This window comes from Neopsephotus bourkii, unplaced genomic scaffold, assembly GCF_033783945.1.
Source record: "Neopsephotus bourkii isolate Nb327-2 ecotype Australia unplaced genomic scaffold, CSIRO-AGI_Nbou_v1 NB_860, whole genome shotgun sequence".
NCBI lineage: Eukaryota > Metazoa > Chordata > Aves > Psittaciformes > Psittacidae > Neopsephotus > Neopsephotus bourkii.
Genome location: NW_026901356.1, coordinates 2,725,919 through 2,751,654, shown reverse-complemented (window position 1 = coordinate 2,751,654; position 25,736 = coordinate 2,725,919). Strand labels below are relative to the sequence as shown.

At 37.1% G+C, this 25,736-nt stretch overlaps 1 protein-coding gene across 2 annotated transcripts in view; it reads right to left on the bottom strand.

Moving 5' to 3' along the window:
• Nucleotides 1–2,601: 2,601 nt before the first annotated feature.
• The window catches only part of QSER1 (glutamine and serine rich 1), a 38,636-nt gene continuing 15,501 nt past the window's right edge, over nucleotides 2,602–25,736 (bottom strand). Inside the window, exons 2-13 of one of the 2 annotated variants that reach the window (XM_061356593.1) lie at nucleotides 24,992–25,101; nucleotides 23,540–23,707; nucleotides 16,590–20,297; nucleotides 13,969–14,264; nucleotides 12,875–12,991; nucleotides 12,131–12,264; nucleotides 10,814–11,025; nucleotides 9,018–9,155; nucleotides 7,613–7,710; nucleotides 4,873–5,025; nucleotides 4,379–4,474; nucleotides 2,602–3,787 (exon numbers count right to left, since the gene is read on the bottom strand). In XM_061356593.1, the coding sequence (XP_061212577.1) occupies nucleotides 3,647–3,787; nucleotides 4,379–4,474; nucleotides 4,873–5,025; nucleotides 7,613–7,710; nucleotides 9,018–9,155; nucleotides 10,814–11,025; nucleotides 12,131–12,264; nucleotides 12,875–12,991; nucleotides 13,969–14,264; nucleotides 16,590–20,297; nucleotides 23,540–23,707; nucleotides 24,992–25,101 (5,371 nt within the window). In that variant the 3' untranslated portion in view covers nucleotides 2,602–3,646. The remainder of the gene's footprint in view (nucleotides 3,788–4,378; nucleotides 4,475–4,872; nucleotides 5,026–7,612; nucleotides 7,711–9,017; nucleotides 9,156–10,813; nucleotides 11,026–12,130; nucleotides 12,265–12,874; nucleotides 12,992–13,968; nucleotides 14,265–16,589; nucleotides 20,298–23,539; nucleotides 23,708–24,991; nucleotides 25,102–25,736) is intronic. The other variant, XM_061356594.1, reaches the window with a different exon arrangement.

Below are 25,736 nucleotides of genomic sequence, written 5' to 3'. Positions count from 1 at the left end.
AGCATAGTATTAGCTTTTCTGTTTTAAAATTGTTTTAAATAGTACTAAATATTTAAATAATATTTAAAATATATTTCCCTATGGAAATCATTTACTTGGAAGACAGCCTGCAACATCTGACTTTTTAAAAAGTAGTATTTCATTTCGACAAGATATGAATACAATACATGCCATAGAACGTCAAAGACCCTAAAGTCCCTAGCTATTTTCAGAAAGAGTTTCTCAATCCAATTTTGTCTCTGATTTTTTGCTAGCAAAACTTTGGAAGTAGCATCTCAAAGAAAACCTGCCTTTAAGAGAAATAATGTATTTCAAGAAAAACAAACCCAGTGTAAACAGGGATGCCATGGCTAAAGGAAGGAAGAGCAGCATTAAAAACCAAGTACTTCATCCTGCAATTAGTTTAATTTCTGGTTTACTAATTCATAGTCTAAGGAGGGTTTTGTTCCTTCCTAATGCATTTCTCTTGCAATCAAATGAGTACTCAGTTTTCACTGTCAGATGTTAAGGGGTGAAGACTTCACCGTTACTTAAAAAAAAAAGGACTGAGCTGTGAGTGCAGAATTAATAACCTAAAATGTAACAAAACAAAGTATTTGTGTAAAAAAGTAATTCATCCATTGACTTTTTTCTAAGTTTGCTTCAGTATAAAACACCTCTTCGATCCCACTAACAAGGCTTTATGTTGATTCATGATCCTTCAACATACTTGAGACTTCCGTGGTTTTACTTATTCTAATTTGGTAAATTAATAACCCAGTCACCATTTTTGCTGCCCAAGACAAAGATGGAAGCTCCATTATATTAATCTTTACTAGCTTAGGGTAGTTAGTCTTATTAAAGACAGGTTTTTCCTGTCTTCTACAGCCACAGTGCTTGTTTAACTGGCCTCAGGAATAAAACAGCCAAAAATAAGCCAGGTCACCTTCTGTGGCAGTGCAGAGCATCCTGGCAGGTTTTTTTCTTTGGGTTTTCTTAAATCGTTGTTGCTAAAATGTCGTTCTTTTTGAATAGGGGACAAGCTATTCCAAAGGCCTCTCATTTCCTTCTTCAGCTTCTAAGGACTTGGACTGAACAAGTAGCTTCCTAAGCTGCTTCTAGATTCAAATTCTGGAGTAAACATCCAGTAGCAGTTAAGAAACCATTTAGAAAGCACAGAGACGTCTCATTTAGTTGCTCTGTAGTCACATTAGGCAGGGATACGTAAGACACAAAGTCTGACATGTTCCTTTCCATCAAGGATCCATCCTGATTGTTCCCTCAGTCTTCATCCTGGCAATTTTTACTGCTGCAGATTTATTAATTCCCAAACTGTGCTGTCCATATATATCACCGCAATGTGACCACAGAATTCTGCCCAGGTAAGTAAATATCTCTCATAAATCTACACACGCTGCTAACCACCCCCACCAGTAATGGAAGACACTCAGTAAATCTGGGAACCTTCACTATCAATTAAAGAATATACCAGGCACATTTCTACTGTTTCTGCAGCGTGCATATGTACATTAAAACAATTTTAGCTGATTCCTATCAATGTGGGTAACTATCCTGTCTGGTTTCACCATATAAACTCTAGCTCCTACCAGAGTCAACACAGTGCAACCGGAACAATAGCAACTCTTCAACCCTGTGGCTACCCTGCTTTTCACCACAAAAACGAATTAGCCTCATGATTGCTCCAACAACCTGCACATTCTTCCTAAACCCAAACCCACCTTGCTCTCCTTGATCACAGGCAACATATCAGTAGCACAATGCATCTAGTAATATGATAGTAACCTCCCTTTTTAAAGTAAAACCACTATAAAGAGGCTTTAAAAAAGGCAAGGGCACATACCCATTTCTGTTCACTGTAGTCTGCATACACATCGTAAAGGCAAATTATTGCTTTTAAAAGATGAAAAGCTTTGGAAAAATGGTAAACATCCTACAACGTTCTAAAACTAATCAGCTAAAATTCTGTACATACTTTAATATCCAAACCTCTATCTGATTACTCAAGATGAAATAATTTCATTTTCACATCTATTCATTAAACTCTATAGTTCTATGGTCTAATGAATATTTAACAACTAAATAGGATCAAAACAGATAATGGGGAAAAAAGGTCACATGGCAACGAACATTATTTCATTCGGCCAATGAATAGTGAACCCTGCTTTCTTGGCTGAAATTAAGGCACTAAGTGGCAGCAAAAGGATAAAGGAATGAATTATTTTTTTTCTACATTATCTGAAATAAAGACCAACACGACTGTTTTTTAGGACGCCAGTAGAGTACATATCCATTCTGAATGACTCAGTAAGGCATTCTGTTGGCAAATTTAAGGAAAATGTTCTCCTGACCAGAGCCCATTACATTCATTGTCTGAGTGTGACTAGTGGCACTACTGTTAAAAACTGGAGGGGAGAGAAAAAGCTACAAAGATGTCTGGAGAGTTGAAAGGCACCAAAAAGAGAACAGCTCTGCAACTGCCACTTCTACAGATAATAATGTAAGCTGTGTTTAACACTGCATACAGTCTAGTCAATCATCAATCTTTGTTGATGAAGATAAAGTGTAGTAGCTCTTCATTTAAACTCTCAGTTAATCAAGTGCTAGTTTAGTAAGAAATTTATTTTCACGTATCAGAAAATAACTGCAGTGTCTAACACAACTACACTTAAAGCAAAACTAGTCTAGAATGCATTATTCTGGTTAACACTGAAGCAAACCTGTATAAACAAAAGGGTTACCTCAAGATATATAGTTTACAATATGAAATCAACATATAAATGAATAGGATTTACTGAAAACAATGGAAAGTGTATTACAAAGATACATGTAACAATTTTAACCACAATATTTCCTCTGTGAAAAATACAACTATTAGTGAGATAAAATGTACAATTGAGATTTTTTTCCCAAAAGAAAAAAAAAAAAGCCAACAAAAATCCACAACACAGTATAAAGGAAAATATTCTTTTTGTTCAAAACAGGGAAAATAGTTAAGGTCATTGTCTTTCATTACAATATAATTTGACACAAAAAGCAGTCATAGGATTGCACCAACTCCATGTTCAGTCTCCTGAACATGACAATAGTAAAAGGAGTCCATAAAGCATAATGACATTTCTGTATTTCATGATGGCAATGTACGTAATGCAGAAGCTGATGTCATTCCGGCTCTGTTCATAAAATGTACAAAACTCTAAATTTGGTGGCCAGACATGTAAAAATTAGTTCACCCCAACACTGATTTTTCTGTTGCTTAGTCAGGGATGGAAAAATCTGTAGTATTCTAAGAGTTGTTAACTTTTTAGCAATAAAGAAAAAATATATGTAGTGCATGCTTTATCACTTGTCAAAACCATTTCTGAAAATAAAACTAAGTTATCCAATACTTTACAAAATAGAAAATAATTCTTCAGGTTAAAAATGTGGTTAGGTTTGCATTTAGTTCCATCTCCAAAGGACTGATTTCCTTGGCAGCATCACTTTTCCTTAGCAAGAGCCAAGGCACAATGTTCCGTAAAGAGAAATAAAAAAGGCTATGAGCGAGAACACAGTCTGGCCTTGCAGAAGAAATCAGAGCCTCTCTCCGAGTTTTCTGTTCCATTGGGTTAGTGCTCTAGAAAAACGTGAGGCTTGGGATACATTTCTGTTAGGAGCATTTCTGCTGGACACGGTTCAGAAGTTCACCAAACTTTTCAAAAAGATCCTCCACCCACTTTATATTTTTCATGCAGAGCTGCACAATCTCTTCCTGTCCTAGGTCTGCACTCTTCTTCTGCACAGAAGAAATCTATTTAAAAATGAGAAGGAGGGAAAGAGAGATGCATACACACACACACGTTAGGCTGCCAGCAATTCAGAATTTTCATTTTTGTAATACTCTGCAGTTAAATACAAACCTTCTTCGGAAGAAAGCCCTTAAAACTTTAAAAACGTGGGAAATGCCCCCCCAAAGCATTTCTTAACAACTGAATCAGAGCTCAATTCTCATATTTCTGCTACCCAGAATACTTCCACCAAGGATTTTCAGAAAATAACAAAGGAGTGGGCATTCTAAGACAAAAAGTAGCTTCTAAATCTGAGGAGTTACACACACCAATAAAATTCAGTTTCGTTTCCTTTGGATAACAGTGAAGAATGCTTACCTATCCCCAAGGGAAACTGATTTCACACAAACCTTGTAAGCCTCATCTCTTAATGCTCTGAGCAGCAGTGCCCATCAGGGGCAATAGATGTGCTCAACATACCCCTTCCTTTGCCAGAAAGAATTAATTAAAATAGGAGACCAGAATCCATACTCTTTACAAGAAGACAACAGCTCCTCTAGTTGGACCCAATTCCCTCAAATGCGTGAAAGTATCTCAAAGAGGACAAGACTTACCTCTTCTTTACATGTTAGATATATGTGATATTTATAATGATGGAGTGAGTGATACAAAGAATACAACTGTATTTTTTCTGGATCTACTGTAAACTCCTGCAAAAAGAACAGTTATTTAGATAAATTCACATTATTTTCCAAGACAGATATATGATGGACATTTTCTTCTGTAAAGAATCCTCCCCTCCCTTGTATAAATATACAGGACAAGAGCATTTAGGTCTAAACATAGACATTAAATAGGGGAATAATTCTGAAATATTTTATTATTCCTGGAAAATAATTCTATTTCACAGATGAGTTAAACCCATGATTTAATATACTGTTAAAATGTTTTTTAACATTCCCTTATAGAAAAAGCACCTCACTCAAATACTTTATATTTTCATAGATCTACCAAAAAAAAAAACAAGTCACGAAGTAGTACTTTACATGTAAATGCTGTTTTGATTAGAAGACAGATGGTGGCAGCAATAAACCCTCTGAACACTCACCGGTGCTAACTTAGTGGCTGATTTAGAAGCCCTCAGTGTTTTCTTGTTGTAAGCTTTACCATTCATTTTGATCTTAGACACAGATGTTCCTCCAGTTTTTGTCTTAGAATCCCGAGTGATCACTGTCAGTTCAGGAAAATTTTCCAAAGCATTCTTTAAACAGAGCATATAAAGAAAAAGAATTTTGAAAAATTCAAGAATGGCCAAACCACCCAGACTGCTGATAAACTGGCTGTGTTTCTTTGAAAAGTCTGGCTGCAGCCTATTATGAAATAATTTATTCTTCCACAAAGAGCCTATAAGTGGTCTTTATCAGCTCAAGCAACCATACACACTTTGAAAAGCAGGACCACCTGTTCCTGACTACTGTAATTCTTCAAAACTAAGAAAATCCTTTTATTGCATCTCAGATTATCATCCGTGATTCCTTCATTAGAAAGAGCAAACCAAAAAGGCTGCACTAGGCATTTTTCACCTTTTAGAATGCTTCCCATTCCATTTCTATCCAAGAATCGATAAGGCCACATTACTTGGAGATGCCCAAGTACTTCTCATGCCTAGTCAGGCATGGGAAGCCTACCAACTGTAGCAGGGATCGGATGCCTAAATATCTTCATAGGTTTTGTCCCAGCTTTTGCAAAATACAACTTAATTGCATCTTATCATATTTGTAAGGTAGAAAAGCTTATGCACAGTTAAGTACATGGCTGACTCAAAAAAGCACAAGTTTTTAAGACATATTAACTCATAACCAGCTTCATTTCTATGTTATTTGCATAAGTAAATTTGAATACAACTTTGTTGTACAAATATAGCATTATGTTAGTGGCTGCTTTGAAACAGCTGTTATGCTATGTAATTTGGTATTGAAAAAAATTCCAAGTTCAATGAACGTATCTATCTTTGTGTTATACCCCAGTATGAGAAAAAAAATCAGATACACAAAAACATACTAGTGCTGCAGCCTAAGGAACTAATTTGAACCATTTGATTAAAACATGAAGTGGATTAAATTTTTATATTTTCTTTTAACAAGCAGTAGTAGAAGTCAGTAACCTCCCCTGCCTATAATTTCTTACCACTTCACATACATCAGCCATTTTCCACTTTATAAAAAAACCCTCTCTAGTAAAATGGTACAGAATCAGCTGGCAGAGAGACAGTTGCACAGTGGTAGCAGTAACCTTGACTAGCTAACCTGTGCATATACAATATTCATCTCAATGCTCTCAAACGGGAACATCAACTTCCACAGGTTTAAATTAGTTTTTCTAGCTGCTGTAATAGCCTTCCTCAGGGTTGACTTTCACTGTCAAGGGCTTTGGCCAGTTCTTATCCAAAATACTGGCACAAGGATGGCACAAGTTGGTACTATCATACCAGGAAGCAAACACAGAAGGCTTTATCTAGCAGTTTACATCATAAGCAGATGCCTTTCTCACATTCCAAACTCCACTAACTTCTTGCAGATCATACAGAGAAATACAGGCTTCCAGCAAATTTAAGAGCTATGATACATAATCTGCTGCTAAGTGCACACACAGCAAAGCTATTATAAGTTATGAACTCCAACTGAATAAGCAACTACAATTATATGTCAGTATTATAGAAGATCCTATGAGCTTTTTCCCTAAAACTGGGAAAACAGCATTACCTACAAGAAATGAGTTAAAAGAGTGTGAATTGAAGCTGTTTCACTGGTGGATGATGTTCTCATCTCTGAAACAAGATCACAGCATCCCACAAAACTTATCAGGAATGGTCTGTGGAGAAAAAGATCTCTGAAACAGAACAATCAAGTCTGCTATTACATTCCTCCTCAAAAATAAGTACAGAGTAATACAGAGAGACAACTAGTTTTGCAAGTTTGTCTGCAGTGCGGATGTAAAGGGAATGGTGAAAGACAGATGAAAGCAAATTTGGTCTGATGGTGTTTACAGACAGGTCTGCTTTACTGTGGTTGGTCTCAAAACTGTTATAAGAAGAAATAACCAGTCTTATCACAGACATCAACAACTAGTTCTCCAACACAGGCGAAAATAACCTTAATTCACTTCACTGCACTTTGGAAATCTGCATTTTTGGAGGGTAGATGGGAGGAACCACAGTGCTTATTTATCCTCCTGTTTACCTTCTCTCTACTGAGACAGTAGGGCTGCTTCCTTCCGTGCCCACATTCAGACCTGGTTTTTATTTTCATGTCAAAATTGCTGTAGTATGGGCTTGTTATCCATACTTTTCCCAACCTTCTATGCTGAAGATACATCAAAGAGCACACAAACAAGTTGTTCTCAAGTCCCTCTGTCCCACTTTTAAACTACTCTGATCATGTTTTCTACTTCAAAGAAGTTCAGACATCTGCTCCACAGCATAGCTGTTTCATGTAAAAGTTTATTAAGATTTTTAGACAATACAATCACTTGACCAAAAGCTTTAGGACAGGAAACAGATTTTCCTTTTGGCAAACTTGAGAAGCGTAACAGAAAAAATGCTTGAGAATGAACCAGAAAGCATGGGGATTAAGACTAGAACTTTAACTTTGCAGTATATACTCTTCCATCACAAAATGTTCTCCAAATGCCACACACAAGCATGGAATTGATAGCATCTCTTCCAAATCCTTATTCACTTCTGTTACGAATTTGCCTTCAGGGTTTTAAGTCATGCCTGCATGGTATTCACCCAATACATACTTTACTGACAACATTACTCAAAAATCCTAGAATTTAAAAAAGAATACCTTGAATGTATGATCCAAGCGTAATTTGGAAAGCAGTCTTTTCCTATTATCATTCAGCATACCATCAATTTTTCTCATGTGAGGCAAAAGTAGCTCATCTGAAAGACACAAAAAAGAAGTGTCAGCAGTTGATTGAGAAAAATACAGTAATGAGATTCCTATACAATCTATGCTTCAACCCATCAACATAAAATATGGAAGTAAAAAAAAATAATGCAATTTTCACATAAACTGATTTCAAACATGAGTTTTTTATTAGCCTGGTGGTCTAGATATTATGCAGTTTAATTGCTGTCTGCAATCCTCCTCTGACTTTTCTCTGTTGAAAGGAAAAAAAATAAGACAGAGCAATACAGAGCACAAATCTTGAGACAATTTCAAACCATGTGCTAGATAATCCTCTCGTCTGTAATACAACTGGCAGTTCTGTAAAGACAAGTATGTGGTTTGACATTTGCTATTCCATATTACGAGTGATGACCCTGTTGGCATTTATAACAAAAGAAATTGAGGAAAGCACTTACTAATAGAAGTTATCTGATAAACCACTATAATTTTATGCTATACATTTGAACACAAGGCATGTGGCCATGAGTGAGTTTACAGTTCAGTATGGAATCTTTATTTTATAATGTCAATTTCTCTGCTTTTAGTCAGCCTACTGATATACACATGGGTATGAAACCTTGAGGTAAGTGTGTACCGATGCACAACCAGAGCAAATCAGGAAAGGAGATAATAGAAAGTAGTTTTCTAAATACAGGCAAACAGAACAGTACAAAACATCAGCCTGCAACTAAAGAGTATGTGAAATGATTTCTCCTTTTGGACCTTTATACATGAGTGTCTCACTAAGTTTTGAGAAGTAAGAGTTTTGACTTGTATCTTGGAGTCCACTACAGTAAATAAGACCACAGTGAATAAGTGCAAACATTTTCTCCCCAAACAAAATGTGAAATATAATTAGTTTTGATCTGAACTTTAAAGTTTCAGAGTTTGAAATGCAGAATTTTTAATAATAGCAACAATGAGAACTACTTATCAGGATGTTTCTTCATAAGAAAGCAAATGCACACTTGAAACAGTAACTTGAAATAATGGCTGCAAAGATTTTAAAATTTAGTAAGAGCAGGAACAAAGAGCTCAGCTCTGACATTCACAGCTCAAGCTGTATGTTAACAAGGCAGACAAAACAGTCTTTCCAAATTGCTTAGATTATTCAAAGAGGTAGTTCAAATATATATATATATGCACACACAAGTGATTTGTGTAAAGTGTTCTTCAGATGCGCGGATGTAGCTAAACGTTTGGTGGGGTTTTTATTTATTTTTTTAAAACACATTTGTTTCACCAATTAATAACCTTAAAATATAATTAAAACATACAAATGTTAAACATACTGTACCATTGCTCTTTTCCAAGGCTTGCATTGTGTCTGGATCCAAGGCAATGCTAACAAGCAACTCCATGTAGCTCTTAAAAGTCTCTTTCATAGCTCTTGTGTTCAGAAACCGAGTAACGAGGGGAGCTGGAGGTACAAGCTCTGAAAATTAATTGGAATATAAAGACTATTTTCATTTGATATCCTTCAAGTATTTGTATTTTTCAAAACTGAAGGTTTCTCAAAACACAAGTGACCCCTACTGGTATCCCAGAGATTAAAACTCAGTACAACCAGAAATAATATTCAACTAACTTACATGCCAAAACTAGGTACAAACCCCAAATCTGGTATAAATGGTGTAATTTTTTGTAGATACACATATAATTACTTATAACCATCAGCACTTAGACTGTAATATTTTAGGGAATTTGTAACATTTTTGTATTATTGTAGATGAATGCCTGGAGAAAAGAGATAATAACTAACTTCAGTCAGGCAAAGTTCCCTAAGTGCAGGTTTCATGTCAATGGAAGTACCTCCTAAAACCACAAAACTTGAAGCAGTCCAACAGAAAACCATTCAAAAGCACTCATGTCACCTAGGAGCCTGCATACCATCGAAGTCAATCCCACCTAATTGTCCAACTCACAACAACCACATAAAACAAATTTTACCAGGGAAGCAATGAAGGCACATTTGTACTTATTCTGAGGAAACTTTTGGTCAGTTTGTGGGTGTTTTGTGGTTTTTTTTTTCTTTTTTTTTTTTCCATAGACAGCAATTTTACATATGCACATGGAGCAGTCCTCAGTACTATTGAACATTCTGGAGCTTTTCTTAGTCTCTAATATATGACACCAGTATTTTACAGGAATTTAGCTAGCAGGGCTGTTAAGACTTTCTCAGATAGCAACATTTCTATGCATGACTATCATCACATAACTGGAAATGTTAAATATGGACACTTGTACATATTAATGGTTATTTGGGCAGGTTTGCTTGAAAAACCAGTATTTTAAAGGTGCTGTCCTCAGCAGAAGCACTGTTCAGGTACACTAACCCAAGCTTATCCTTAGTTGAAGTCATCAAAGCCACCATGCTTTGCAAATGCAGCAGTACAAAACATGAGTACTACACAACTTAATTTCAGACATAGAGAAAATAAACAAAAAAACCCTGCAAAATGCACTGTATATCTGCTATCATAGATAATCTCTATAAACACCCTACAAAAATTTCTCTCTGTTCCAGAGAATTACTGCAAACATCATAACTCACTGTTCCAAGACATCATGAATGTCTTAAGAGCAATTGTGCTCATCAGCCTACATTTGAACAGCTGGCGTTTGGACAAGCAGTGAAAGAGCCAAAAAGTAACTCCTTTTTCTCCTTGGGTCTTGAAACAACAACAGTAACATCTGAATTCTGCCCACATCTGCATGCAGACATGGAGTTGTAGTGGAAAATGTTCTTTTAGACATGTCATGGAGTTGTAGTGGAAAAATCAACTAGGAATCTGATTCTTGAGATGTATTTGAAAATCAGACTTCAACTGTACCCATCTGAGAAAGCATGTAGTAAGAAAATATTTACCCAACTGGTAAACTACGTTTGAGATAACTTCAGCTGCACACATTTGCTCATGCTCAAACAAATGAAAAGTTTTAAGAAATCAATTTTGTGTGGCAGTCAGATATTTCTTCCTTTTTTTTTTTTTTGGCTTCTGATGCTAGCAAAGAAAAAATTGCAAGATTGAGCAACATACTTTTCTAGTAAGTTCAAATGGCCCTAGTTGCTAACAACAGTATCTCTCTCACCATCCTCATCGCTCTGGGCCTCAGGTGAAGAATCAGATTGGGAAGATGAAAATTCTTCTTTCCACTTTTTCCTTTTCTTTGGTGGTGGTTCAGCCTTTACCTTTGGCTGTTTAGCTTTGGGTTTCACAGAAGAGACCTTTGCTGCTGCTGGTTTTGGTGTTGGTGGATCAGGGGTTTTGTTGGTGCTACTGTTAGGTTTGCAATGAATAGTCCTGCAATATCATAAAGATTATCTCTATGAAAATAATTACCACACAAATTTTGATATTAATAAAATAGCTAAAATCTTATGTAGCCACAATTATTTTCTCCATGGATTATATATACTTATTTCATTTAACTAGAACATGTAACTAGAAATGAGGTCATACATACTATACTACTTTATTTTTTATATAATGCGTAAGAATTATTCTCCACTACCTGAAAATGCCAGTCATTCCTTGAATAAAGAACACTGTGGTTTTTTATTATTGTTTACTAGTGTCTGATAAAGAAAACAATCTGCATTAAATTACTGAAAATCCATAGAGAAAATGTTCAGATATCATCTGAAGTTGTGAGAAGATAACATAAGCTAAGCAATAAATGACAGAGTTCTTCAATACAGAATCTGCAACCTGTTCCAAAAGTACAATCAAAGGTCAACACAAAATTCAACAGAAAACCCCTTAGCTAGTGAATGACAGTGATAACCTTATCAGAAGGGAGGTGACTGGAAATCTCAGAGCTACCCAAAATAACTGTGTGAGAGACTCTTCTGGTCATCACTCAAAGTTATAAGGCTTTCTGGGGTAGGGCATGGGCAATGAGAAAAGTAAATACCGCCAGTGTGCTGACAGTACAGAAGAGGGAAAAGCACACTTGCAACAACCAACTTCAACAATTGACTTCTGTTTTTAAATTAACTTTCCAGGATTGAGAAGTACTTGTAGTATACTGGTACAGGATTATCATTAAAACAATCCAGAAAAATTTAACTAACTTGCAAAGTCCACGGGATAGGAGAAAACAACACACATTTAAAATCATTACACCTGCAGGCTTCTATGTTGATACTGAGGCAAAAGCTGACAGAAAGAAATAGCATCAGGAGCCCAACACCTCCAAAATTTATTGCAATCCACAGATTCAAGGTAGGAAGGTCTTAATATGACAGTAATTTATATCTCATTTCTTAAAGCAAACCAGACAGTTTTCAGTTTCTAACCTGAAGGTGAATTAACATAACCCTGAGTTACAGTCTTACTTATTAAAATAGGTGTGTTCTTCATATGAAAGCAGTATGGCAAAATGACAAAGAAAAAAAGAAAATACCTTGCTGACTGTACAGATTTGCTTCGTGGTTTTTTTGAACATACTCTGACATACTCCTTTTTGTTCGAGTTTTCAATGAACTTCACATACACTCTTCTATATTTTGTTTTTGCATCCCCAAAATATCCAAGATACTAAAAAAAAAAAAAGCAACTGTTTTTTGTTAAGTAAAATTGTTCAGTTTAAACAAATAAAAACGTAAATACTAAAGACAAAGTCAGTTTAAAACCAATTTCTTTACAAGAATGAGCCATCCTACAGCATTTCCAATTAAAGAGAAATTCTCCAATGGATTTCCACATCTAAAGGAAGAAAATAAGGAAAATAAGGCAAGACATACTTTGGGCTTCATTTTTTCCATTTATTTAATTCTCCCCATGTGTTATCCCTAAAGAATTATCTGTACGGCAAAGGGCTGCCTGCTGAAACTGTATCCTATCTGAATCCTTTCCCACTGTGGTTCACAAAGCCTGCTTCCACTGACTTTATTCTGGTTATGTAAACTTGCTCCTTTATGCAGGCTGAACGACACTAAAGAACCCATGCTGGAAAACAAAAATTCTGCCCATTCATATACTTAGAGTGAATTTTAGAGTAGAAGGAAATCAAGAAACCTTTCTCCCTCCTCCCCTTCAAGGATGCTTCCTAAGAATGTATGTCAGAATCACATTCTATCTTTTTTCCTAGACTTAAATCAAGGAAATCAGTTCCCATGAGGCTTAACAAGGAATTTTTAAGACTCACACTGTTAGTAGCAGCAAACTCTCTCTGACTATCTCGGACTTCAGGAACAAACTTTTGCAATAAAGCCTTCTGTACTTTCCAAATAGCTGGAGGCTCTTTTCCTGTTTGCAAAGCAACCTGTAAGAACATAAAATTATTGCTAAGAAGCATTTTTATTTTTCTCCCTGAACTGTGTTGCGCATTATATTTTTTCAGCAAGTTACACAGGGATGAAATTAAAATAACTCATTCAAAATTCCAAACCCATAGTCACTATGTGCCATTTGCATCAAGATAGTATAATGCGAACTGCATGTAACAGCATACCTTAATTATTTTTGTAAGTGACAAGGGAACACTTGAAAACTAGTATCAGTTATTGCAGGCAACAAAGCTATGTGAATTCATTTAAAACTTCTGCTCAAGAGGATGAATACATAGACAAGCAATCAGAAGTATTAGAAATTAATGGTAAGAATGGCTATGATAGCAACAAAATGAAAGGTAAACATGAAGAATTTAACATGGAGAAGCAACAAAACCAAACAAGAAATCAAGAACACAAGAAGTGTTCCTGTAAACTCGTGTGAAGAGCTGTACTGTTGCTTATGGTAGAAACTCCTTACTGGAACAGTAAGCAGAACCTCTTTTGGAAAAAAAAACAAACAAAAAAAACCACCAAAAAAAACAACAGAAAAGGAGAAAAGACAATTCCAAGATCTTTTGCACAAGTCCAAAAGTAATGTACTCAACAACTTACACTTAGAAACCTACTACTACCTTAATAAATAAATCACAGGCTGCCAACAGCCTGTGAAAAAAAAAATGCCTTTCAATAATAAAAAGGTAAATCCAAGTCCTAACAGAGGTTACCTGCACATAAATCTACTTTATTATGTATGTAGAATTAAATAGGTCATGTACATACAAAACATATTCATAACCTGCACTAGAAAGACACCTTTAAGGCATCCTGGAAGCAACCACGGCATATTAGAATTGAAACAGAAAACTGATCTGCAGACTTTTACCTTTTGGTAGTTTGTTGAAACTAAATTCATATGCAGGATTTCTAATGATTTCCCCCACCTCTCCCCAGCAAGTATTCAGGTTACCTTTAGTGTCTCTATATCTTCAATCTTCACTACAAATTCATCACGTTCTCTGTACATGCCCTCTCCTCCACTGTCCGTATTCTCCTCATCAGTACATCCTTCTATTGCAACAGTCGCCTGTATTTTTGCCAATTGGTCTGAAGTCACAGCATCCTGTTGGGCTACTTTTAAGGGGTCAGCTGGATTCGTTTTCTCCTGCGCACTGAATACAGGAGCAGTTGTCTGCAGTTCCTGCTTGATCACAGCAGCAGTGGTGGTGGCAGCAGCAGCAGGAACAACTGCCACTTTTTCAGCTTCTGAAGACAAAAATCAAAATTCTAATTAAACAAATTATCAAGGATTGGCAAAAAATGGGGACTAGAATATTTTTCTTCATTTCTGTTACAACACGTATTAAAAACACCTCTTCTAAGAGTTAAAACAGAAGAATCATCTTGGCTACAACTAAAATTAAACCAAACCCAAAATATTGTGGCTAGTGTTTCTCTGTATTCAACTGCTACACCTGTTAGCATCTAGAAATAACAAAGATGAACAGCTTTCAAAACCAATTTGATAGTTGTAGATATGATCAACAAGAAATACTGTTGTGCTTTGTGCGAGTAAGCAAATACAACAGCAAAGGTTACAACACTAAATTTTGTTTCCAGTCTGCTGATAAGAGTTTTTTTAAACTGGATTAAGGAAAGATAAATACACATGAAATATGAAAACATTTGCTGTCTGGCTTCTGGACATTTTTAATTTTTAATCCTGTGATATTGTAACTGGAAGTTTGAGGTTAAAAACTTTGGCAACATTCCAGTAATTTTTAATATTAACAGATATGAAAAATGAGAAATGATGATACAGAACAAAGAAGGGAAAGAACATTCTCCTCCTCTATGCCAAAGAGCCAAAAGAAACTCCCACCTTTCAAAATTATTAATCTTTCCCACCTGAAAAAAACAAGAAACCTTTTTAGATATTACTTTATGCTCTTTTATGCATATTAGTTTTAACACTGAATTGCTGATCTAAAAGACATCAAGCTGTATTGGCTACAGCATAACTACTAATATCACTTAGGAAACTGTTTCAAACCTAAGGTTGTTGTTGTACAGTCACTGTTAACTGCTGGCTTTATCACTTAAAAAAAAACAGAAAAAAGATAACGTGACATTTTAATAAAAGTGATGCAAACCAAATGATTTAAATATCAATGTGTCAATACAAAAGTTATTCCAGATACATGAAGATTAATTGAATCAACTCAGCAAAATTGCTAAGGCAAGAAATACATTATTCTGCATATATCCTATACCATTATTGCAAATAGGTTATATGTCTTTTTTCAGTGAAAGCTATGACAGCTTTAATTAGACACAGCATTATTAGCTCCAAGTGTAATTACAGTGTCATCAAAACAGCAGATAAATGGACATATACTACCTAATGCTACCAACAGACTACATCTTACTGTTTGTCTTTCCATAGTTGTGTAAAGAAAAAAACCAGCCAGAAAAATTACTAGAAAACCTGCAAAAGCCCAGCAAGTAAGAAAGAAGTCATTACCAAGCACCTTGTACTATGTAGTCTCGTACACAACAAAACAGTAAAGTGAATTCAAATATCAGTGGTATAAATATTAAATCTTTATGAACAATAAAGAAGTCATAATAACATTGTAAAAGGAAAATACTGCAAATAAAACACTCATGGAAAGGGCCATCAACAAAACCCCTTTGAAATACTTCCTTCAGAAGCTGAACACAGAGCATGGCTTATTAAAATTGACAGACTTCAGCAAGAGGCTCACAGGATGGCACGGTCCACATTTTGGCTTTCTGGAAAAAAAAAGTCACTGCTTATTTGTTTAAAATACATATTCAGTGGAAAGGCGTATGAGGAACTTCATCTTCTGTAATGGCCTTTCCAAAATGCTTGAACTTAACAGAAATATCCTCAGAAGAGAACAGTAATTAAGATGAAGTATTGTTTAATACATCATGTATTATGTATTCCACAATCTTCTCTCAGTATTTTAAGTCTGACTATTACAATTTAAGTTCAATTGTACTATGTATTTTTCAGTAAATCATGTCACCCCTAGAGAAAAAAAATCTCCCCCTCTCATCTAAAAAGAGAAAAAAAAATACTTTTTCATAAACATACTCTGTGCACCTGTATTGAAAGTGCGTATTTCTCTAGGAAGAATTTAAACTTCTGCTGATGGCAATTCTTAATATGCTCTTTTGCTAGACTTTTAATTTCTTTTAACAGATTTTTTTAGACATCTGACATGATGATTTGCTGAGGTTTCCAGGTGAAAATCATATTTAGCATTCTAAGCCAAAGAAGAAAACAGACACATTATTCCAATTCTCAGCTAAAATAACTTTCTGGCATTAGAAGAGTCCTACTTAAGTAGCATTAAAAAGTTTATCTACAGATTTTCTAATAGTATAAAACACTAGTTTGGTTCATAGTCAGTGCACCTTCTGAACATAACTCTTTATTATGGCTGGGATTAAAACTAAACCAAATCAAAACCTTTACCTCAGCTGAAGGTAGCTAAAATTATTCCTTATTTTTTCACCATCAACTACAGGAATCTCCTTCAACATGTGCACTTGTTTTACCTGATTTGTTCTTTCTATCAGATGTATCATCCAGGGCTGACAATGCAGTAGAGATGCTCTTCTGAAGATCGTGGTTACCCCCCACAGAATCATCTTCATCAGAAGAAAATGAAGCCAATGCTTCTAAATTTTTCTTAAGTTCTTCATCAGTATTTTTGGTTGGACTTTCATCACTACCTTCAGCAGCTACAGGTGCTGCTGCTGCTGGCTGAGGCTTTGCAGAGGGCTGAAGGCATGGGGCACGAACTACCTGGTTAACAGGTCGCCTCGTCCTGTTTGGCATTCGGACGGCTGGAGCTGAAAACTGCTGCCTCGGCCCAGATTTTAGGAAGTCTAAAAAAGATGCAATAAATCCTGTTTTGACTTCAGGCTGTTTTTCTTCAACTTCTTTGATTTTTTGCCTCATTCTTTCCTGATGCTGGTAAGTATCATAACAACTTTCAGAAACAGCAGAAGAATATGTGAAACACGAGTCACTTCCTCTCGAATTCTGTCGTTTGCACTGTCCACTTCTTTTTAGCTGTTTCTGAATTGCACTGTCATCTTCCGCAGCATTTCTGGTTTGGATTTTTCCTTTGTTTTTTTTCTTTTGAAGGTTCCCTTGAGATAGATCTTGGCATTCTTCTTCAGTTCTGTTAATGGTTCCATCTCCACTGTGGGGCACAGAGAGTGGCTGCAACGAAACCTTTGACTGGTTACCTGCCACAGTACCATCATCACCACCCATATTAAAGTCATTCTCTGAAGCAGCACTTTCTCCACTTAGGCTCCTACCACTTGAAACAAATTCTGTGTCTCTTGCATTCAGTGTACCATCAGCTGAAGCATCATTATCTTCTTCAGATTCATGACTGATGCTACATTGTTTCTTAACTGGAACAGCCCCTTGCTCCTGCTCTTCTTGACCAGGGCCAAGGGTGGGAGAGGTCATTCTTGTTGCTACATTTTGATCTGAAGTTTCAATGTGTTGCTGATCAAAGTTCACAGTTTTTGTCTGTATTGTTGACACTGGTGTAAGATTTATAGTAATTTGGCTTCCATTCAAGGAAATATTACTAATGCTTGTTGGCTTTCCAACTACTGTAGGTGAGGCACTGAAACCAGAAGACACGTGTCTTACATCCACTGATCGAAACTGTGGTTTAGACTCCTCACGATTTTCAACAGACTGGATTTCCCCATCATTAGAATTTGATTTGGCAAAGTCAGACGGTGCTACTCCACAGGCTGCTGCTGTTGCTGCTAAGATGTCATCTACATTGGATAATATATTCCTCTCATCACTGAGAAGTATAGATTCTGGGAAACATATTGAACTGAGAGAAACAAACTGGTTTTTTGAATCATGTTGATTTGTCTGAGTAAAATGATCTTTTGTTGTCAAATGCTGCTGTAGTGTCTTTGAGGGCTCAGAAATGTCCATTTTCATGACTTCTGAATTCTGAGTATGAAGCTGCTGCTGCGAATGACCCCCGTTACTTTGAATAATATGACCATCCATCTGAAGGAATGGATGTGGCACCTGTTGAGGACTCTGTATTCTTTGCACTTGTGGTGATGCCTTTGTTTGTCCTAAACCTGACTGAAGTATTGACTGGTGAAGAACCTGCAAGTCACAGGCTGACTCCAGCAGTACCTGTGTACTGGGCAAGCACAGCTGATGACCATGCCTTAAAGCATGAGACTGAACCTGCGATGGTGTGCTGATGACTTGGCCTTGCTGTTCTTGAGCTTTACTTTCATGTACCTTATGCATAAGAGAATGTTGCTGGTTTAGTTCTTTAGTGCTCACAGTTACTTGTGTCGTGTGCATTAAATTAGCTGTCTTCTTCATATCATGGCTTAGACTAGTGATATGGCCAATATGCTGGGAAAGCTGTTCCACAGAATTGACCATTCTTTCATCTTTTTTTGTTCCTTGAAGAGTAAGTCCCACAACTTGATCCTCAAGACGAGAGTTACTTCTGATGACACTTTGAGAGTATCTGTCATCTGCTTTTGAGACCCTATAGGATGTATCCTGAGCATTGATTTCCTCATCAGTTAGCCTTTGAGTGGAAGACTCAAGAGTAGCTTGCTGTTGCAATGCCTGCATATCCTGCATTGATAATTCCTCCTCTCGTTTTGATGAGGCATACAAATTAGAGTCAGACTTCCTTTTAACATATGACTTTGTTTCTGAGGAAGGCCTGCTGTTCTGCAGTGTCTGTGAATGAGCTGGGGATGCAAAAGGAGGAGACTGGACAGATGGCAAAAACTTCTGAGACTGTGGAGAGGAGGATTCCTGTGATTGAGAATTCTGAGAAGAATGTAAAGAAATATAGCTCTGGTTAGGACTCGAGGCTGGAAGAGCTTGTATCCGAGGAGAGGCATTAAAGGAAAGGGAAGGCGATGTCAGTGTTAAAGACTGCCCTGAAGAATAGCTTTCTGAAGGACTAACAGCTGATAAAACTTGTGACTGAGATGAAAAACTAACTTGGGATTGGCTAACTGGAGATAAACCCTGAGTGTGACTAGAAGAGTAGCTCTGAGATTGGCTGACTGAAGAAAGTTCCCTCGTTTGCCCAGAGTAATTCTCATTTGGAACTGAAGTCAATACCTGTTCCTCTGAGGGGTAACTGAGAGTTTGACTATCAGAAGTAATAGCTTGTGATTGCCCAGAAAAAGTCAATGTTTTATACAGTGAGGGGAGCTTCTCAGCCTTGCTGGATGAGAAATCCTGTGAGTGACTGACAGGTGGCACACTCTGAGTTGGGGATGAAACATAGTTTTGGGACTGGCTGACTGACAAGAGGCTTGGGAGCTGTGCTGTAGAATAGATCTGTGCTTGGCCTGTAATGACAGAACTCTGGTTTTGTGCAGTTGTAGCATAGCTTTGTGTCTGCACAGTGGGAGCTACACTCTGAGGCTTGGGGGTCTTTGCTGACCTTGGAGGCTGCTTCATGGAACAGTTTTTCACTTTTGTTGTGGAAGCAGATGGAAAACCAGGTGATGGAATTGCAGATGTGTACGACTGAGCAAGTTCCACTGTGACTTGAGAAGTCTTCTGCTGTAGTCCTCCATTGCTCACCTGAGTAACATCTCCAACTGGGCTGCAAGATAATGCTGAGTGCCTAGATGTATCCTGAAAATTAACTCCACCTGTACTTGTTAAATAGCTGTGTAAGGAATGCTGTGAAACAGTCAGTTGAGCCTGAACAGACTGAGTACTTGAAGGCCGCTGATGGTGTTTAATAACACTACATTCGCGCTGAAGTGCTCGATCAATAGAAGCAGTGGAACCAGTAAAGACAGATGTGCTATATGCCTGAGAAACCTGCTGAGCTCCTCCAAGGGTTGAAGGCAACAAACTAAATTGAGGTTGCAAGAGATGGGGTGCAGATTCTTGAGCAGAACGATATGTTGATGACTGAGGTGGTATACTGGTACTTAAAACAGAACTGCCTAGGCGCTCAAATGTCACAGCAGTTGGAACAGTGCCTTGTGATGTTTTAATCTGCAATAAAGGATCATGGGTAGTTAAGAGACCATTAGATGTAGCACTGAAAGTAGTATCTTGAAGAGTAAGAGAAGGGGTAGTAGCAAAGTTTCTACTACTGAAAGTGTTGGGATGCTGATATGCTGATAAAGCAGATGTTGGTGGAAATGTTCCAGAGGTTGGCAAAGCTCCAGTAACAAAAAGTTCTGTGGCTGTTGAAGAATGCATACCTGGAAAAAAAAACAACAAAAAACAAGAATAAAAAGAGCATAAGGGAGTTTTACAAGTTGCAACACTCTGCATTTCTATAACTCATTTGACTGTAAGATTTTACAGCATTTACAGATGTACCCTTCATTAGAATCACCACCCCTTTTAAATGAAAACATATAAAAGGGAGGCCCTTACTGTGGGTCAAACTGGAAGTGCAGGGTTTTCTAAGAATTCCAAATTCTGTACCCACAGTGAATTGGCAAGGGGAAAAAAATATCGTATCCTTATGACAAAAACTGTGGATAAAAAAATTGTACCAGATGAATTCTTCTTTGAAACTGAAAGCTCTTTATTACTTTTTCTTTCAGTTTAGAAAGAAGTTTGTAGTAGAGGACAACTTATAAAAAGCCCTGCTCACCTTTAATATACAGTAAAAGGCAAAATTACACCTCACCAATTGTAATACATACACAGTTAAAGGAACAATTCCATCTCCTGCATCCACCCTCACCAATACTTTCATACCTCACTTTATGGAAACATTTTGGAGCTTACAGTGAAATAGCTAACAGCCACACTTTGTAATGTGTTCCTTAAAAGAGGGCTTTGACTTTCAATAAAAAGAATAAATATGATTTGTATGCTTTCCAAAATATTCGCAGACAGCAATTATCTGCACAGTGCAACAGCAAGTATCTAACTGAAAGGTATAATATTACTTGTTTGTATCTGAATACTAGTATGATATCCTGCCTTAAATAATATTTCTCTACAGCACATACTACTCCAATTGCAAGAGGAGTGAGAAATGCCCTTGCAAGTTTTCCCTTGCAGTGATCCATACTGTCCAGTGCTTTTCACCCTGTAACTTACAGGTACTGGTGAAGTCTGTGTGCTATTTCCAAAGTCTGTGAACGGAAGTGAAGGTAAGTTTATTCTCAGGAAGACTTAAACTTCTTGCAAAGGGTATGCAAATCAGAAAATAAAGTGAAAGTTACTGGTTTAATTTGACCTTTTTTAGTTCTTCTTAGACATTTAAAACAGCTTTTAGTTTTGTATAATTTAAGAAAAAATAAAAAAACTCACAGTAAATAAAAGGTGGGTTTGAGACAAACACTTCAGGAAAAAAAATTGATTTTAAAATGTATTCAGTCCTCTTAAACTGACTGCAACATAATCATACGTTGCTTTGGAAGTTTCAGATGAAACTGCAAAAGAAAGTTTTTGTTCAAGACAAACTGATATGAAGAGATGTGAGACTGAGAGAACACCAAGGTATTTTTCATAAGTTAACAATAAGGTCTTTCTGAGTAAGAAAGCCTAAGCAGTGTTTTAATACCTTTTTTTCCCTGCTCTAAAAAACTTCAACATTATGTACAACTGGGTTCTCTTTTACTGATCCCTACTAGGAACACAGCAGTAGGGGCATCCAGAAGCATCAAAGAAGGGGAAATATTTACACCTGTTGTAACTGCAGATGTTAATTTCTCATCTAACTTGTATTTTTCCCTTCTATAAATTAAAGCCCTTCCTACTACGCAGGTGATTTTTTGAACCAGACATGGGCCAGTCACAGAAGCATCATCACAGCAGAACTGCTGGGTTTATATTTTACTTGTGTAAAGGAGCAGACAAAAGGTATGGCAAAGGTAGTAAGTTGTGTGCCCAGACACCCCCACACTACTCTAAGAAATCAGAACACTGATAAAAATACCAGAGGAAGACTTGATAGGACAATATAACAAACATGCTGCTCCTCTTTTCTCCCCAAAATCAGCAGTTGCAGAGTTTGGAGAAAAAAAACAAAGTGAAAAGCCCTTCTGAAGAAAGGTCACCTTGAAGAGCAAAGAGCACTTGCCTTTCCTCATCAAAAAAGTCTGTAGAAGACAAAGCTCTCAAAAGACACTTGGGGAGACCGAGGGATACAGAAAAGCAACAAAAGTATTAAAGGACAACAGAAATCTCAGAGAACTATAATATTGAAAATGGGCTTACTGATGAGTTCTTAGTACTGAGTACTGAGAAGTCTCTCAATCACAGGTATCAACATCAAACCCGACCCACAGCATGTCTCCCCATTCTTCACAATTCACTGTTAGGCAGGCTGCAATGGAGAAAACATGCTAGGACGAAGAGAAAAAAGATTTCTTCCCAGCTGATAATCTGCTGTGAGGATAGGTCATCGCTACTCTAAACACCACTGATCTATAGTAAGATTTTTTTTGACAGACTAACAGTGTGCATCTTCATCTGTGCTCCCACACATATGTTTCTGGCCATGGTGAATAAAAAGCCACATTCTCTCTTCTCACCTTTGAGTAGCTCTTCACAGAATGCAGCTGCATGTTACACTGAACAGATCAAGTACAAACTGCCAACAAAAGGACTGTTCAACTCTTCCCTCTTCCTACCTTATGCCTCCTCCCTAAATCAGAACCAGCAATCACACAGCTGCACCAGGACAGAGATCAGCTTGATGATATGACAGAAACCCATCCCACCAAAAGAAAACCCACCCAAACCTTTTCTGTCAGATGAGTGACTAGATCTGACTCACTGCACAGCTGTGAAATCACTGCATAATGTTAACCATACCTAGAAGCTACCCAGAGATGCAGTAGCAACACTTGTCTTACTGTGGCTGTCCACAGCAAGCTCAAAATATGCAATGTTTCCTGCTTTGCACAGAAGGCTTCACAGATGGGGAGGTTTGCAGAAGGCAGTCAGCCTGCCAATAAAGATGGCATGTTTGTTTATTTGTAAATTAGATCAGCTATTTCTGTGCAACATGCATCTCAGACCTTGTTTTTGAGAACATCTTGCTCATTACTTCTGTGTACAAAGGGGCTAAAGTTATCCACAGACTTCTAGTACAAATATCACAGAACAACAACTATGACAGGGGAACACTTTGAGAATGAAAGTCCTGGTCAGGTGTACAGGTAGCCTACTACATGTGCTTACGGTGTTAGCAAGAGTAATCCCAAAGTTGGAGAATATATTTGACTCTTTCGACAAAATAATATCCTATACATCCAAAACCCTTCTAAACAATTAGAACTTCTGCTCATGTAATTCTTCCTCTAATAGAATCCTTCTGGTAATGTAATTTCATCGATTTTGAGATATTTAAATACTGAGATGGAAAAGAGGTAGAAGACGTGTAGCCTTTTCAGTTAAGTGAGGGTATTATTGCTTCAAATTCTCCCCAACATTCAAGGTAACAATGACAAATTCTATTTCAAGAGAAAATTTTCACCTGTCTGCCAGGAAGGAGCCCTGAACTGTGGTAAAAGGGTAGATCCTGAAGAGACTGCCTGAGCAGTACGAGACTCAATAGCAGAGAGAAAATTCATAACTGAAGAAGTTTCCTTATTGTTACTTCCAGCACTGTGCATACTGGTGGTATCAAATATTCCTGAAAGACCTAGATAAGAGTGGAGGGAAATGAAACAGAACAGACAATTTAGATGAACTTACAAGAAGCTCAATCAAATAGCAAGCATATACATTCATCATTCAGTAAAAGTAATCTATGAAACATTAGCAGCATTATTAAAGTACATTGATTTTTCAGTTTTGACTGTTCCATAGTGTTGCAACTGTAAACTAGAACTTGAATATACATTTTAAAATCTATTAAATGCATGCCAAATATCATTCTTAAAACCAATATTTCGGTACACTGATAAAATTCTCCATCATTCTATTTTTTTCATACAAACTATTTAAACATTCAAAATTTCTTCTGAAATAGGTTCAGCTTCTCTGTTCACCTTTCCCCCCAGTTCTTGCTCTTTGGAGTCTTGCAGTTTGGAGTCCTCTGCAGTCTGGAGTTTTTTTCTGTGACTAGCACAAGAAAAGGGGTTTTGGCTGCATTCCCCGTTCCAGTGAACACCTTTGTGGTTCCCTGTTGCTGACACCTTTCAGTGGCAGGAGGCTCAGAGGGAAGCACTGGAGAGAACCAGTTTTTAGTAACAGACATTATGAAAGACTGTAGGGTCTGCACCCTGGAACATTCCCTGCAGTTCTGACCCTCCATCATCCTGACCAAGGACTTGGCCAAGAGACTGCAGATTCCAGCCAGCACAAGCTCAAATATCATTCCTTAGAAACTGGGCTGCAAAGCGATCATGAAGTGGTCATGCCCTGTCTTCTCCTGACATGCAGAAAGGCTATAATCAGGATCACCAACAGATCCTGATGCAGATGTAACACAGCCTAAGCTCCTATTATATCTAAACTTTAACTTTCCCCCAGCACTACGGCTTAGTTTGCACAGGTAAACAGTAGCAACAGTGTGCTCAAACTTGCATTAGCTTTGCTGTTTGCTTTACTCTAAAAGAATAAGTGTGATTTCTGCAGCTAGCTTCAAGGCATACTTAATATTTGGCCCTTATGTGTAGGCCAAAACCTGAAAAGCTGTATTTTAAAGAATAAATGTAGTTTTTTTAAGAACCAACATTAAGTTCATAAACACAGCCCCCTCCCCTTATATTTCCTTTCTACTTATGACATTTTGATAAAAGCTAAAAACTGACTGTTAACTTCCTACTACAAACTCAGCTCTTCTAATACTACCTGCTACCACCTGCATGACAAAATCCCTCTGATTATAAAATTCAGCAACGTGAACCTAAATTATGTAATAGGTTTGTTGTTTTTTTTCCTTTAGCTATTTAAGCTGTAAACTCATTAAATGGACAGTTACCAGTAGAATGATGTGTAGCAGAGTATCCAGGAAGCTGATGAGAAGCTGTGTATGTTTGTCTGTGAAGTTCTGCTTCTGAATGTGATGAATGTCCTCCTCCATAGCTTAAGCTAAGAAAGAAATTAAACATTATTAACAAAAAAACCCACAAACCCCAACCCAACCAATCAACCAACAAAAAACGCAACAAAAACCCCCAACCCAACAAAACAGCGCCAGCTACAGTAACAAAGTACAAGTATGAAATCCCAACCACAACTCAAGAAATTGAGGAAACAAAAGAGAACATGAGCCCAAGAACTAACAGACATAGTTGCGCTAGGACATAACTAAAAATGTTAAGCAGACAAAAATCACTTCAAAACTTAACGAGCCAAAGCAGGGAGAGAGAGAAGCCTTACAAAAATCAAAGTTGTGAAGTCTACAAAGGTCTAGTCCGGAAGACACAGGTCTTCCTAGTTCAACTGTAAGAAACACTGAATGGACACTTTCGGTAACGATTTACTGATGTAAATCTGCAAAGCAGATGACTACAAATACATGCCTACTTTTAACATTTCAGTTTCCGATTCTGTTAGAACTTACAGGACCAGATTTAATACAAAGGCCGGAATAACAAGGAAGCTGTGGGAGCAACAGTTTTTTTAAAGATTTTGTTAATTTTGGTGCAATTCTAACAAAATTGACAGCAACAACACTACCAAGTTACCAATCCCAGTCCTCAGACCTCCTACCATTAAATGCA